Source organism: Agelaius phoeniceus, chromosome 2 (genome assembly GCF_051311805.1).
Source record: "Agelaius phoeniceus isolate bAgePho1 chromosome 2, bAgePho1.hap1, whole genome shotgun sequence".
NCBI lineage: Eukaryota > Metazoa > Chordata > Aves > Passeriformes > Icteridae > Agelaius > Agelaius phoeniceus.
Window position 1 is genome coordinate 98,896,098 of NC_135266.1, and position 15,244 is coordinate 98,911,341.

General features: G+C 36.8%; 1 protein-coding gene and 1 long non-coding RNA gene across 4 annotated transcripts; one reads left to right on the top strand and one right to left on the bottom strand.

The window, feature by feature from the left end:
• Nucleotides 1-1,692: 1,692 nt before the first annotated feature.
• Nucleotides 1,693-14,905, bottom strand: TRAT1 (T cell receptor associated transmembrane adaptor 1). Of its 3 annotated transcripts, none has more exons than XM_054654824.2 (7): nt 14,768-14,904; nt 11,373-11,509; nt 9,325-9,435; nt 7,749-7,785; nt 6,402-6,463; nt 5,029-5,087; nt 1,693-3,894 (listed from the first exon to the last, which is right to left on the bottom strand). In XM_054654824.2, exons 3-7 carry the CDS (start codon nt 9,425-9,427, stop codon nt 3,610-3,612), a joined length of 546 nt encoding a protein of 181 aa, XP_054510799.2. In that variant the 5' UTR covers nt 9,428-9,435; nt 11,373-11,509; nt 14,768-14,904; the 3' UTR covers nt 1,693-3,609. The 3 variants fall into 3 exon arrangements, with proteins under 3 accessions (XP_054510799.2, XP_054510804.2, XP_054510806.2); XM_054654829.2 differs by lacking the exons at nt 11,373-11,509; nt 14,768-14,904 and adding exons at nt 9,969-10,077; nt 10,557-10,677; XM_054654831.2 differs by lacking the exon at nt 11,373-11,509 and having other exon boundaries at nt 14,768-14,905.
• On the top strand, nt 5,952-13,506 carry LOC143693400 (uncharacterized). Its single transcript, XR_013181039.1, has 5 exons — nt 5,952-6,003; nt 8,135-8,293; nt 10,001-10,099; nt 11,495-11,761; nt 13,466-13,506. It is a non-coding gene; the product is annotated as an uncharacterized LOC143693400 (long non-coding RNA).
• Nucleotides 14,906-15,244: the final 339 nt, after the last annotated feature.

Below are 15,244 nucleotides of genomic sequence, written 5' to 3' on the forward strand. Positions count from 1 at the left end.
GGCCACAAAGGTCCTTCAGGAAATAGGACTCAATAGTGGCTTCTGATGCTGTGTCAGTTGTTAACTTTGGCTTTTGTATCAGTAATTGGTGTTGAGGGTCCTTCCCCCAGATTATCATCATCGGTCACTGGCTGATTGGTTTTGCTTGTGTGCTTTTTTCCTGCAGCAACTGCCAGTGGCTTAGGCTCACTTATCTGGTTTAGCTGCAGCTTGAGAGGCTGGGGTGTTGGCTGCAGCCTGACTGCGGTAGCTGCTGCTTTATCTCCCTGCCCCCCTGCCTCTGTCTGCTGCCCTACAGTATCTAACAGAGTGTGATAAGCATAGGCCAGATCCCAACTTATTGCAATGAGCCTTTTCTCTTTAGAGTCATCATGGCACTTTTATTTCTTATTGTAATGAACCTTTTCTCTTTAGTCATCATGGCACTTTTCCCCACCTCAGCTGGGTTCTGGATTAGTTCACGTGGAAAATGCCTGTTTACAGGATCAGAAAATTCCTTTGGGGTTTGGCCTATATTTTCCCATTTTCCACACCATTCAGGATTTTCCACACCTGCATCTACTTCTGAGTCAGGGGTCTCACCAGCTCCTCTGGACATCTCAGCCTTCATTCTAGAGAAGCTGCAGACAATATAGAGGAAGCTTACCAGATTAAATACCAGAAAGATGGTCTTTTTAGCATTCAGGGGAAACTGAACATTCTCAAAAAGTGACATAACAGATTCAAAGGAGAAGAAGGAAAGGAAAGGCTGGAAAGCCTCATGCCCTGCTCCTCCTCTAACAAACTGGATGAAATTACTAATAAATTCCCAAAACATACTACTGGAACTGGGATGCAGGGTAGGACGAAGAAACCATAAACCATAAGTATTGTAAACAGACTCCAGTATCTTTGTATACGCCCTATAAATCATTATCACCAAGGCCAGCACAATAGCTATTCCGTGCCCCTCTACTGTACAAATTATGTGTTAGAGACAATAATCCTAGTGACCAGAAAGGTATTGAAACCTCAAAAAGGTCTAGAGACCCAGAATCACTTGAAGGCTTCCACTTCAAGAGACATTACAAATTCAAGCAAAATGGCTACTGACTGCTTTAACTCACTACAGAGCAAGCACAACCAACATGCAATCAATAGAGCTTTTTTCCACTTTCTCGAGCCACGCATTGGGCGCCAATAGATGTATTTGTCCTGGTTCACAGCAAATTTGGGAGAGGACTCCCAAAGGGGCTCCTCTAGGAAAGCAGATTCAATCGGCCCCTCTCCCCAACCACTTCAGGAGAAAATACCTCCTTGGAGAAAAGTGGAAAAAACTGTTTATTAAACAATAAAACCTAAACAATATTAAACAATAAAACCCCTTGCTCTCCAAAAGAGATGACAAACTCAGAAAGTCCCTTCCTGGGTTGCAGCTCAGCTCACTCAGTATCTTATCTGTCCCTCTGGTGCTGGAAATGTAGCGGGCCAGGCCTGGCCTGGTGGGTCACAGGTGTGAGCTGCCGGTGCTCTTCTGGGTGTTCAGTCCAGAGCAGGTTTGAACAGGTCCAAAGAAAAAGGAAAAAACCCCACAGTCCAGGGAACTTCTTTGCCTCAGCTAGCTAAACTAACTAAAAGCAAAGGAGAGCTCTGTCCTGCTGTCTGCCCATCTGCAGACAACACAGTCCAGGAGCAGGAATGTGGAGGGGTGAGTGCAGTGTGTGAAAACAAACTGCTCACTTCTTCTCTCCCCCCTTCACTCTCTGGAACACGTCTTAAAGGTGCAAAATTTATTATTCAGCATAAAAAGAAGAAGATGACTGGGGATAAAAGCATCATATAGTCAACCTAGGACAATATGATAGTTTATGTAGGTCTTTCTCTAATGTCTTGAAGATGATGCTTTTTTATGTAAGGATTCAGTCGTCATTTGAAAACTACCCTAAAACTTGTTTAAAAAAAATTAGGTTGTTTGATTGCTTATTTAAGCAGATGCAGGGTAAAGAGCCAAAAGAATAAAGCTAAATTTCAATGTGGCAGCATTACAAATGCCTTGGAAATAGCTGATAGGCTGTTAAAGATCATCCTGAGAGCCACAATAAATAATTTATTGGTGGCAGTGATTAAATGTGGAAAAGAAGTGTGTATAGATAAATATGGAGAATATTTACAAAAATGCTCTTTGAACAAACTATGTTGCAAGGGAAAGCAGCTGATGAAAATTAGCATAAACATATAGCTGGGCTAAACAATGAAGACCGAGAATAGAAAGGAAACTAAATGTAGTTAAATCCCATGAAGTGAACCCTATGTTACACGTACACTCAATGAGAGAAATGGGTCCCTCATTTCCATTAAATTAGTTACCAGATTGAAATGACAGATTGAATTTAACCATTGTTTCTTTTTGTTGGGTTTTGTTTGTTTGTTTGTTTTTTGGTTTTGGTTTTTTTTTTCCATAAATGTATCTCATCCCTTGATGTGGCCATCCATTTCTACTGTTAGAAGGTGTTGGCTCTCTGTACTATGGGCCTTTTGTTTCCAGGTTTACCTCTCAGGACCTGACACAGTTTTAGGGCTCTGTGCTCTTCCGAGTTTTAAGCTCCTTGGCACTGATCTGTGAATTTTAAAGGCCCCAATATCCTGGTTTTTTGAGCAGGCAGAAGTGTTGGACACCTAGAGGCAGACACATTGCATCAACTTGCTTTATTGTTTCCTGCTGCAACTACTTAATGACTCCCAGAATATAAAATATAATATAAAACAGATACCCACTCTATAAAACTTACCATTTAAAGAGTTTAATCTTCAAATAAATGTGCATATAGTAAGTGAAGGGTTTGGGGAAATAAAAAGCTCTTGTTTTTGTAAAATAGTTAAGGATGGCAATGGAAAACCCAATAGGAATGCAAACATAACATGGGTATTGGAAGACCCAAAAATTCCTATTTTTATTGTTACAGATGGTGTGATTATCTTTGTGGATCCTTGAATTCAGCTGTATACAATATTACACTAGTAGAGGACTTGAGATTTGAGATGTATTCTAGGATTGTTAGAGGAAACTAAAGATACAAAAAGATACTGCTAAGTCTCATGAAATGTACAATTACTACTTTAAATCAGCTGTTAAATTATTCTCCAGTCATTGCCATAGACCAGTCACAGTCAGAAAGTTCACAGGGTGGAACAGCAGATTAGTTCTTATTTGGTAAAACAACTAATCACCAAGTGTGCAAGTATGAAACACAATCTCATTTCAAAAGTATTGAAGTTAATATGGAATAGTTGTACTCTGCTAAAGCTGTATAGACAACAAGGGGGTCTTTTAGGACTGCTTGAAAGCTGATGATTGTTTAAAACAGGATCCATTCTTACTGGAATCACTACCATGTGAACACTGAGCTACCAGCTTCTGCAACTCTTTCAAATTGTCTGCAGAAGTGCTGCACAGAAGGGCAGATTCATCTGAGTGGCAGTCTGGACCTATGTCTTGCTTAGTCTATAAATATGTTTGGCAGACAGTTTGGAACACTTAACTTGCCCATTTCATACCACTGTTTAGTATGTCAGCTTTCTGGAATATTTTTTCTGGTCCTCCAGAATGAAAAAGCAAATCTCACTTTATGGTTACATATTTGGTTCATTACATTTTCGGTTCTCCCCTTTTGTATTATGAATCAAGCCCATTAATCTGATGGGATCATCGTGAATGGCTTCTACTTTCACCGTGTTTTCGGCAGCCAGCTGCTCACTGTTGAGGTAAATGCTAACTTTGGAAGCCACCATGGGGTTAGATGATCTTTCTCCTTTGTCTTCCTCTAATGAAGGATCTGTCTTTCTCCTTGGTTTTCTGCATTTTCCCTTGACACTGTGATCAAGTGAGGCATAACACATCTGACTGGCAGACTCCACCTGAAAGAAAATTCACTTTACGTTCAGTAGTTATCCTTGCTTTAAATTAATATCTAAGTCTTCAACTATGTCTACGCTCTAATCATAATCCTGCCTGTAATTTGCCTAAACTAGCTGTAAAACAGCTCATTAAAAGTACAAATTAGGAAACTGTGGGAGAATGGAAAACAGATCAATATAAGCTAATGGTAAATGACTGATAGTGGCAATATGGAAAAATTCATCAAGGTATCACTAGAAAGAGTCTCTGTGGGAAAGAGGGAAGCTCATGTAATAAATCCAGATTCTTTGGGATGCAAGACATTATTTGATCTGGTTTTCTTCTCACTTTTTTATTTTTTAGCTGGAATCCTGTTATTAACAGGCTTTGTTTGTGCAGAAATTGAAAGATGGATGATTCTTGTCTATATATATGATCTCATTTCCAGTGCAAAATATATGTTTTTTGTGTCTTTCCCCTGATTTTTGTGCTTTTCAAGCCAGACCATCAATGACTGTTGAGATTGGAATGTCTAGATTTAAAAAGTTGTTCTTTACCTGCTGGAAATACCCTGTGAGAGAGTCTGAAAATCCATCCCTATGAAATACGTGGCAATCAACTCAGGAAATTGATGCTAGGAATGCTTCAATCACAGGCAAATTTCATTTGAAGCTTTCATGCTTTTAGGCAGACAGGTATCTCAACAAAGTACAAATCAATAGAAAATAATCTTTCCCTGGTTAAGGCATATAGATTTTGCACTGGACAGGAGAGAGCCAGTCAAACTCATGAGTATCATGTGATGCAGCTTGTGTTTTCACTTGGTTGATAACTAAACCAAATAAAATTAATTCTTTACATTAGCCATGGATGCAAATTTAATTCCACGTGATCTTCATGCCTGTGGCTGAGCTTTATTATGCTGTATTGCATGGATCTGAACTGTCTATAATTATGCTTCCTTATTAATGACTCAGATTGAATGGAGGGTCAAGTTTGTACTGAAATACTTTGATGAACTGAGATACTAATGCATGGTAATTTTTGTGAGAGTGTGAAGATTTTTGTTATATACTCTTATAGGATAAATAAAGGAACTCTGAGACAGACCATATTACTCTAATTCAGAAATCTATAACTAAAATTAAAGATACCTGTAGCTGGTTAACTGGTCTTTGAGGCTGGGACTTCATCTGCTCGTAACAACATTCATCTGTAATTTATCAAAGTAGAAAAATCTTTTTATTAAGACATACTACTGAGTCTTAAATGATCAGAGCAACAGATTTTCTGTGTTAGAGAATGCTCTAACATTACATTAAATTAATGCTCTAAACTCCCCCCAGTTTGCTTTGGTAGGATGTTTGTGTTTGTTTTGAAATAACACACAGTTCCCTCCCTCTAATTATAGAGAGGTAAATAGCTAAGAAATTCAGACACATACTGTGAAAATGGAAATAATTGTGTTCATATGAAGGAGAGGTTTCTCATTATTTACTTATATGAGTGTCATTTTAGAGTGGTAGGAGGACTTCTTGCAATTAAGAGGTAGCCACATACTGATTAATTTTTCAGCACAGGCAGCCTTTTCTTTGACTGAGAAAGAGGTTGTGAGTTGTAGCAGCTGGTGATTAAATTTTGTTCCTTAGTCTTCTTCAGTTTTCTCTAAATTCAGTTCTATTTATTTTCTCATGTTATATCTCATTTTAGCCACCAGTAAAACAGATTATTTCCTTACAGTTTTCAGACTTTTACAATGTCACTGCATTTGAGCCTTGGCTTGATTCAATTTATGCAAACTGTGTATGAAAAAGTTGGGTTTGTTTGGGCCTTTTTTTTCCCTGCAGTTGAAGTGCTTTAGTTTTGCTTAGCTCCAATTAAGGCTTGCAAAAAAAGTCGTTCTCATTACTTAAATACAGCTTTAACTCTATAAGGGCTTTGAAACCCTCTGCACACCCAGCTCTCGCTGCAGTTACATGATGTTACAGCCTTTAGTGTGTCTCTGCCAAGGATTGTTAACTTGAGCACAGTAAAGCAGAGCCAAGCTGTCTGCCCACCATTCAGCTGCTGGGCTTCAGCACATTTGTCAGTGTCGCCGGTGATATGTGGATAGCCACAGCAGAGAGCTGGTATGTGTTTGTTTCTGCCTCCTTCTGTGGGAGCACTGACCTTGGACCGGGAGTAATATGGGATTTAGATTGCTTTAATAGGCATGGATCAAGCTGCTGTTTCAGTTAGAGTAGCTTTACATTTAGACAAGCTCTTTTTTTGAGATACTTGACTGAATAGGAACATATGGACTGTAAAAAATTCAGCATGAGATCTGTTCTTATAAATAGTAGTGCAGTATGAAGGTTTGCATTTCTGTCCCAAGTATCTTTTAATAATTTCAATTATATCAATAGTTGAAAATACGTAGATTCTCAAGTTTGCCGTTTGAGAAATGCAAAATATGTCAGCCAGTCATTTTTTAATCATACATTTTTATAGCCACTGAATAGACACGTGTCCCTAAAATGAAGCTTACCTAAAATATCTTGATTGAGATTGCCATAAACTGGATAATCTTCTGTGTGATAGCCATCATAGCTACAAGGGGAATGAAAAAATACTTTTAATTCACAGAAAATGCTTTATTTAGCACCCCAATACTATATTTTAGTAAATGTTTTATGCACATATGCAGATTGCATGTGTATATCTATATATAGCAGATAGTTTGTTATCTTATAAACAAGATCAAAAATATCAGAGGAGGCAGAAATGGCAGTATGGGTATTCTCAGGAGAGATTTGTCACCTAGCCCAGAATTGAACTCTCCTTCCCTGTAACTTCATTAAGCACAAAGCTAATCTCAAGACTATTAAGCTACAGTTTTAGGTAGGGTAAGAAATATTGATGATCACTGAAAGGAACCCAATTCATGTCCTCTGAGACCACTGTGCAATACAAACTAAAGCACCATATGTGTCTTTTGGGACGATGTTCTTAAAAGGTCCCCTCTTGATTCAACTAAAATACTTCGGTCAACACAAACAGAGAAGACCATCAGCTTTGCATTTTTGATTGTATGTTGTGTTTCATTACCTGGTGTTACTTGTTACTTACTGCACCCCTATATTGCATCTCATAAAGGGGGTGAAGTTGTCCTCTAACACGACATTCAGTGGTATTTTTCATCTGAATAGGCAGTGAAAGACAAATATAGATTTTCTAATGTCAAGAAAATTTGGAACTGAGAATTGGGTTTGGGTAACAGGTGCAGGCTTTTGTATTTTTATTTCAAGGGCCCTTTATATTTGGGTTGAGATGAGACTATGCATCTCTGTTTTCTAAAGTTGGGCTTGGTTTGGGGTTTTCTTCTGTGTGGCATAAGAGAGAGAGACTTGAAACAGATTTGTGTAACAGATCATGAGATATCCTACAGCTGTAAACAGACTTTTTTATTGCTTTTGGATGCTATGTGTAAAATATGCTTACGAAATGTAAATACATGTAAATTACCACTCCACAAGTATTAACTATCAGACTATATTTTGTCACTGCTTTGTGAGAGCTGAGAGTTCTTTTAAATTATTATGGAATTATTGACTATAAGTGATAGGTAAAGGTGGTTTATCTCAATACCTTGCACTTTCAGATAAAATAGTATTAGCATGCAATTATTTCATTGTTGATAAAATGACTGGAGGATGTATCTCAGAGGTGAATATTTTTTCCCTAGGTTTTTTGAAATTTTTTTTCCACTACCAACATTTCCAGGCAGACTGCATGAGATATTGAATTTTTCTCTATGCCATCCCTCCAAAGCCATCTGTCATTATTTATTGCATATTTAACCCTTGCCAGAAAAAAACTTTTTTATACAACTTACCTTGGATCGTTCTCTTCATAGTCTTTATGCATTTTAGCTGGAATAAAAAAAAAAAAGAGAAAATGAAACATAATTTTAGAACACTTCAGTCTCACAGGCATGGTTTTGGTTTTGTTTTAGAGAGTACACTTGAAAGCTTTGTCTCTCAGGATCTCTGCTTTTCTCAAATATTTTGTCAATTACAAAAAATGTTTCTGCTATGGCCCTGTGCTGTGTCTACAAAGTCTACATTAGTTTACAGTACCCAAAAAACATATTGTAACACATGTGATAAATTCTTTATTTCCTCCACATTCTCCTTCGCCCTCATTTTTTTCTCACAGATTTTCTCTGGGGTGGTGAATCGTGTTAATATTACAAAGTAATGGGTTTATTTATTTCACTAGTTCTGGTATGGCTGAAAAAGAGATCCTGTGATCCACATAGATGAAGAAACTGAAGCAGAGAGGCAATGGCTACATAGAGATTTCATGCTAGAGCCTGATGAATAATTCAGGAATGCCTGACTTTCTGAGCTCTGCTCCAGGACTCCAGAATTTACCACAGTAAGCTCCAACTCAATGATTAATGCAGCATCAGCCACTCTGACCTCAATCTTGGTCAGGTTAGTTTCGTAAATGATTGTGATTCTTCCTCGTAGAGACATCTGCCTAGTAGCCCTAAAACACAAACCAAAAAGCTCAACTGACACCCATCCCAAAAGACTCCAGCAACTCTCTTGATATCCTGTGAATATCTGACTCTCTAATACTTAGTGAGCTCAGTTTATAAGCACAGGCCCTCTGTTTATGTAGATTATATGCTCAGGTGTATTTAGCCTTGTTGAAGTCACCAGTGTTTGCCTGCCCACCCCTACATGTACAGCACAGGGGCAGTTTTCCCTGTGTAAAGGGAATAGTGAGAATTGTACAACTTCCTAAACATAGAATCACATGCATAAGACAGGTTGCACTGGCACAATCTGTCAAAAAGTAAAAGTTAATTTCAACCAAAACCAGAGTATGACTGCAGCCATATGAGAGACACACTGGTTTAAGAAATACATTCGAATCCTATTATGAAAAGCAATTAGAATGTTTTTCCAAAATACACTGATAAGGCATAAAATCTGTATGAAATCTGAAATTCAAATGAGCATTGAGGAATTTGGGGAGGAGAAAATTTTCTCAAATGTATTTTCTATCAATGCATCTACTTAAAATAAATTTTAAATGGAAATATACATAATAATCAGTTATAGGAAAAGTATACTTCCTAGGAAAGGAAACTGCAGGTATTAAAAATAGATTTTAAAAATAAAAACTTAGTCAGTACTAAATTCTTCCTGTTTTGCTGATTTACCTTCAGAGAATGGATTTGAGTACTTGTTTTTAGCAGTGGATTGGGCAGTTAGCAATTATTCTGTAATTTTACCTGACTCTCTTAAAAATTTTCAAAAGATAAATCTTCTCTAGTAAAATCATTCCTGCCAAAATATAACTTTAAGATTCAGAAGAATCAATTTGTCGACTTGATAGCTCTGAGCAGGGATGGCTTTAAACATTGAAATTTGATGCCTTACCAAGACATTACTTACCTTGCTTCTTTTTCATACAGTGTACAATATTCAGTGTCACTGAAACAAGTAGAGACAAACTCAGGAAGGCCAAAACTCCCCAGACAGAAAAATGGCAGTCCATTCCTGTAACTGAAAGAAAATTTACTATATGTCTTGTCTAACAATATTACCGTATTCTCTTTGTACTTGGCTAGTTTTTGGTTTCTGTAATCAAAGCTGCTATTTTGTTGTTTACTCTCTGACAGCTATTGCTATACAAGCTAAATAATTAATATCAAAATCAGATGCTAAATATTAAGAAAGCAACTTTAATAAGCTGTTAGCAGAAGTACTGTTTCACAGGAATTCAGCCAAAGATTAAGCTATTGGTTTGCCTGTAAGATGCAGTAAAAATCCGAAATTAATAAAGAAAAATGTCATTTTACTGGATAGCTTTGAAATTATTTTTGCAGTTGTCTTTAAGTTAGTATTTGCAGTAAATTAAGTAAATTCTTAGCTAAATTCTAGAGTTCATGAAAGTAGTTCTGAATTTAGCCAAAACAAATTTGCTGGATGTGTCTCAGAATACTAGCTAAGACTGTAACATTTTAACAGTCCCTGAAAAAAAGTGAAAATTTGGTTATGTTTTCTTGCATTGTTTTCCAGCTATTAAAACCACTTACTTGTTTTACTTGCTCTTATTTTCTTGCCTGAGAAACCAGAGAAAGTGATGGTAAAGGATAAGCATCTGCTGGGAACCAGTGAAGCCCCAAGGAGAAGTTCAAACAGCTCCTGGAAAATCACTTGGTAAAAGGTGGGTCTACTTATCTGAACAAAGTCTTCTTTTACTCTAAACTTGCCACTCCTTGCAATAAGAAAGACAGGAAAGAACCCCCCTGCGCAAAATCTGTTTTTTCATTTAATTAATTATTTGATTAAGCTAGCTTATACAAATTTTCCATCACAAACCAGCCTATTTGTGGCTGTCTAGTGGCCAAAATTATCAGCATTGCTGCGAATGGCCTGTGAAAACCTTCTGTGACAGAGGAAACACTGAGCCAAATAAATGAGTGAAAGGAGCTTGCAGCTTTATTCTTAACTTTCCCCAGAGGCATATTTCATGTTCTCTGAGATTTGGAGTGTTTGAAATAAAGCCGGGTGCCCAAAACTCTAATAGTGCATAAAAAGAAATGTGTAGCTGGAGCAGAGCAGTCAAGTGGCTGGATTGGACAATACTGATCCTTAGTGCACTTTGTTGTTTTTTGACATACCTGGATTCCCTCAGGAAGCCCACATTTTGTTTGTTTCCTAAGTAAAGCCAAGTTAAAGGAGTACAGGAATGCACTTTTCCATGTTGCTGGCCAGGGGAGGGTGGCAATGCATTTGCTCCTGCTGAGAAAACAAAGCTTTGTTCCTTGCCTGACTGGGCTCTGGCTCAAAACCTTCTTACAGGTTTTGCCCCCTCATTGTGCTGGTGTTGCCAAAGCTCTTTTTGTTTTGTTGTACTCCAACCCCCAGGTGTTCTTATAATGACAAAACAAGAGAAGATAAGCCCTGGTAGTAAAAAATCACAAATTACCTGGGCTTCTGGGATGCAGGTTTCCTTCCTGATCAGAACGCTCTTTTAAAAGGAACAACACAAAGCAAATAAGCTGTAATTTTCTGACAGACTTTTATCTTTTTTTTGCACATGGTACTTTCAGTGACCATTTATTCTTCTTTTTAAACTAAACATCCTCTTTCCCTTCCTTTCTACTACTTTAGTTCTCCCAAAGGTGTTTGAGAGTACTTTATCACTGCAATACTCCTTTTTATGTTGAAAGGCACTTTTATGCAATGAGATACAGACATTTATGAGGAGAGACAACATCCCCATGGAGCAGCTGTACATCATTCCAATTTTTCAGGGAAGGAATTAAAAGAATGGGAGATCCTACACTGAGAAGATTTTATTAGGATGCATCAAGAATCATCAGTCTTTGGAACCTGGTTACTGTGCAATTAGTCACTTAATATTGCATCCTATGCAACCTGTCCAAAACAATAAGTCTGTCCAGGACAAGAAATTTCAAGTTTCACTGTTGTACCTAAATAATCAGAATCCTCTCATTCTTCTCCTGTCTTTTTTCTTTTCTGATGTGATTGGTTTCCATTCTTCTGATGTTCATTTCATATTTCTTTTCCTACAAACGCTTTTCCGAGGGAGCAGAAGCAGTATTGTGGCCTATGAGAAGGGAAGCACATGTAAATGTGATAGAATCACAGAATCAACCATATTGGAAAAGTCCTCTGAGATCATCGAGTCCAGCCTGTGACTAAACCACACCTTGCCAACTGCACCATGGCACTCAGTGCCACGGTCATTCTTTCCTGAAACACCTCAGGGACAGGGACTCCACCAGCACCCTGGGCAGCCCATTCCACAAGCCACAGCGCTGAGGTTCATCAGAACAAAAAGAGTGAGCAGGTACCAAAGGTACAGTCATGATCTAACATTGTTCCTTTTTCTTCTTGTAGAATGTTGTAATTTATCTCTCTGATTCAGGAATCCAATTTTTGCCTGATGTTTCCAGAGTAGAAGGAAAACTCTTAGTTTCAATTTGACTATTTCCAGTCCTTAACTGGCCCACTTTTTGTTGACAAGTATTATTTTTCTGTTTCAGTTTTTGATTTAAATTGAAATTATTATCTGGAAAATAGTAAAGCATGGATAAAATTCTTTTCTTTTTAGTTTTCAAGTTTAAATTCTATAGTATTTGAGCCATCCTACTTCTCAAGAATTTAAAAAACATTTTAGGAAAAAAAAAAGATATGAAACTTAGATTTCTCATAAAACGTAACAACGTTTTAAATCTCACAATCTATAGTTCTTAAGCATGATTTAGGAAATTTCTTGGTTGTGGATAGATTAAGAAAAGAACATTTAAATTTCTTCCTGGATGAACACTACTTAGTTTATTTTAAAGTTTATTTTCCATGACACTAACTTAAACATCTGCTTATGTTTCAGTAGAATGTATACAAACATATGTGTGACTTCAATATATATTGGTTTTTGCTTCTTTTTGCAATACTAGCTATTTGTTTGTCAGACAACACTACTTATATGGGAGAAACAACAGCAGTTTTTACTTAGCCCGTAAAACCATAGTAAACACCTTGATCGGAGATGTACTGGTGCTCTTCTGAGAGCTCCACGCCATTCTAACATTAGTTTCAAGCTAATCATATACCCAGATTTAAAATATGAGAAAATCCGATTTTATATCCTAGCTTTACAGATGTGCAACTCCCAGATCTTTCCTATGTATTCCTGTTCTTATAGGTGTTTCTGATATGCCGCTTACATTTATAACTGCATTATTTCAATATTAACTACTTTGACAACAGCAGCATTAGAAGGAAAGCTGACCAACTGTGTGAAGAACAATTTGTCTCCACGGGTAACTGCACTCCCTAAATGTACAATAGCAGATGCAACCTCTCAGAATAAACTGGTTGTGCTAAAGACAAAAATAAGATAAGGAGACTGTAGATGGTGACTGAGAAATAAACAGCAAGTCTATTAGACTAATTATATTCCATTTTGAAATGTTGTCTTTTATTCTATTCTTTAATTTTAATTCTCATGCAAGTCATCTATTCTCAAATGGAGCAAAATTATAATAATCTTTTTTTATGTAACATATAATTAGTCCAAAGAACCCGTGACACTGTATTCAGGGGCATTCTCATTCAAGCCATCAAATTGAATATTTTAAAAAAAAAGAATGTTTTGTATCTTTTGAAAAAAGTAATATGGAATAATTAGGCTGCTTGGGAATAGGGCACTATGATTCTAAAACTATAAGCTCAAATTCCATCAGGGTTTTCTGTGACAGTCTATCTGTGATAGGAAAACTTCAGGGTGGTGGTAGTTTGTCACAAGAAATAATATTGAAGTCTTTTAAAGTAACGTGCTCCTCTGTGAAAGGAAGATTTTCATTACATACCCAAGGTTTCATGAGAGGGACAACAATATTTGTTATATTGTTAGTAAACTTTGGGATGTGTGAGTGGAGAAATGTTATATTTAATAATTATAAAGATGACAGTGTTTTGATTAACTAATATCAGACTCTCTCTAGTATTAATGACACATTCTTATGCTGCTGTTCTTCCATTTATCTTTGAAAACCAGGTTAAACTTGGAGTAGCATCCAAGTAGAACATCTTTCTTAGGTAAGTTACTTCATTTGGATAATGTTTTTACTTTTTTGACTTCAGGGATGGGTTACTCACCACCTCTTAGTATATTTTCCAGTGTTTTAAACTGAATGTACTAAATTCACACCACAAAATATAGACAAACAAAAGACCTTCTAAATATATAGTTAATTGTGCTTTTTCTCTTTAAAAGTCTATTGCCAACTTTCTCCACCAACAGAAACATGGGAATAAATAGTTTTGATAATTTGTTCTTAGATTTTCTCTTTACAGGGTTCATTATATTGTCACTGGAGCGCTGTGAGGGAAAAGAAGCAAAAATAAAATGCAACCAAAAAAACAAAAGCCTCCAAAACATTCCAATCTTTCCTGGGTGAATTTCTGCTCTTCCTTTTATTGCAACTCAAAGAAATAGATATAATCCTGTACTCAGTTACCTGTAGGGAGTGGAGTCAGATTTAACAATTCATGTTGGATATTTGTCCTATTAACAACTTAAGATTAGGTAGCAGAAGTGCTATGTTTTGTTCCTCCTTGCTCTAATATATTTTGTTTAGAGAATCCATCACAAGGAATAACAGGGAGATAGGCTACTTCTACCAGGTTTTTGTACTGAAAAGAACATGAGGAACAGGGAGATAGGCTACTTCTACCAGGTTTTTGTACTGAAAAGAACTGAAAAGAACGTGAGGTATCTATGAGGAACATAGATACCATCTAGCTGGACATGCCATCTGTGGTATCAATGTGTTATCCACAGAGGCAGATTAATTGCTACCAGATTTATGGTGGCAATCTGGAGAATAGAATGGTTTCTTTCCTTTCTTTCCTCTTGTTTTTGTCTACAATTTTGTTAACGATTACATAAAGCTGTCTTTCCTCCCCCCTTCCAATTAAACATTGATATAAGTAATATTTTGTGCTAATGGCCCTTAGAAAAAGAAACTCATTAAGAGGCTGATGAATGTTAAATTAGCATTAAAAATGCTTCCACCTGTGTGAGCATTTAATACAGGATTAATTCTCTGAAAAAGATTCCTTAAACTGCAATTAATTAGTGCACAATTAATTGCTTTATAAGACATCAGCTTCATACGTCAGAAGGGAAACAGCACACTGTAAAATAAGAAGGCCCACAGCACAGTATTTTCAGAATAAAATCAATGCCTTAATTAATGAAGGTTTAGCACCCTGAGCCACCTTTTTAGAAGACTGTGAATCTACATAGCATGGTTCTTCTGCTCCTATGCTTACAAGTTTAAAAGATAAGGATTACCTGATCCTGTTGCTTCTAGGAATACTCCTCTCTCCTTTATCCAACAGGAAATCAAGTTACGTTGGCAGAAGTTGGATACTCCTGTTTTGAACCTGGCAGCATGAACCTGTCTTTAGAGTTGCTGTTAATCTCAAATCCCTCCAGTCTTTTTTTTTCACTTTCTTTCTTACAAACAGGAAATGTGGTTCAGCTTTTACAAGCAAACACACATTCTCCTTCAGTGTTTGCCTCCAAGAGAGAATTAAAGTATTTATGTGTACCCTTGTATTTATTGTCCACCTGTCTTGCCTCAGAAGAACATGTACAGGACTATAAGTTTCATTTATATGATACAAACCTACTATTGTAATATTCATATTCACTCTCTAGGTCTTCTTGGGTTTAATGTTATATTGAATTCAACAAAAGTATTTAGATACTTCTTAAAGTAAATTACAGAACTATTTTACCTAGGAGTGCTATGTGACTCTTCCTCTC

Bases quoted from the DNA above. Each gene is read 5' to 3' on its own strand.
- TRAT1 (XM_054654831.2), bottom strand. From the start codon at position 9,427: ATGGACTGCCATTTTTCTGTCTGGGGAGTTTTGGCCTTCCTGAGTTTG. The intron at 6,464-7,748 runs GTAAGTTGTATA...TTCCCCTTGTAG, and splicing joins TATGAAGAGAACGATCCAAG to CTATGATGGCTATCACACAG. The intron at 3,895-5,028 runs GTATCTTTAATT...ATTTTCTTTCAG, and splicing joins GACCAGTTAACCAGCTACAG to GTGGAGTCTGCCAGTCAGAT.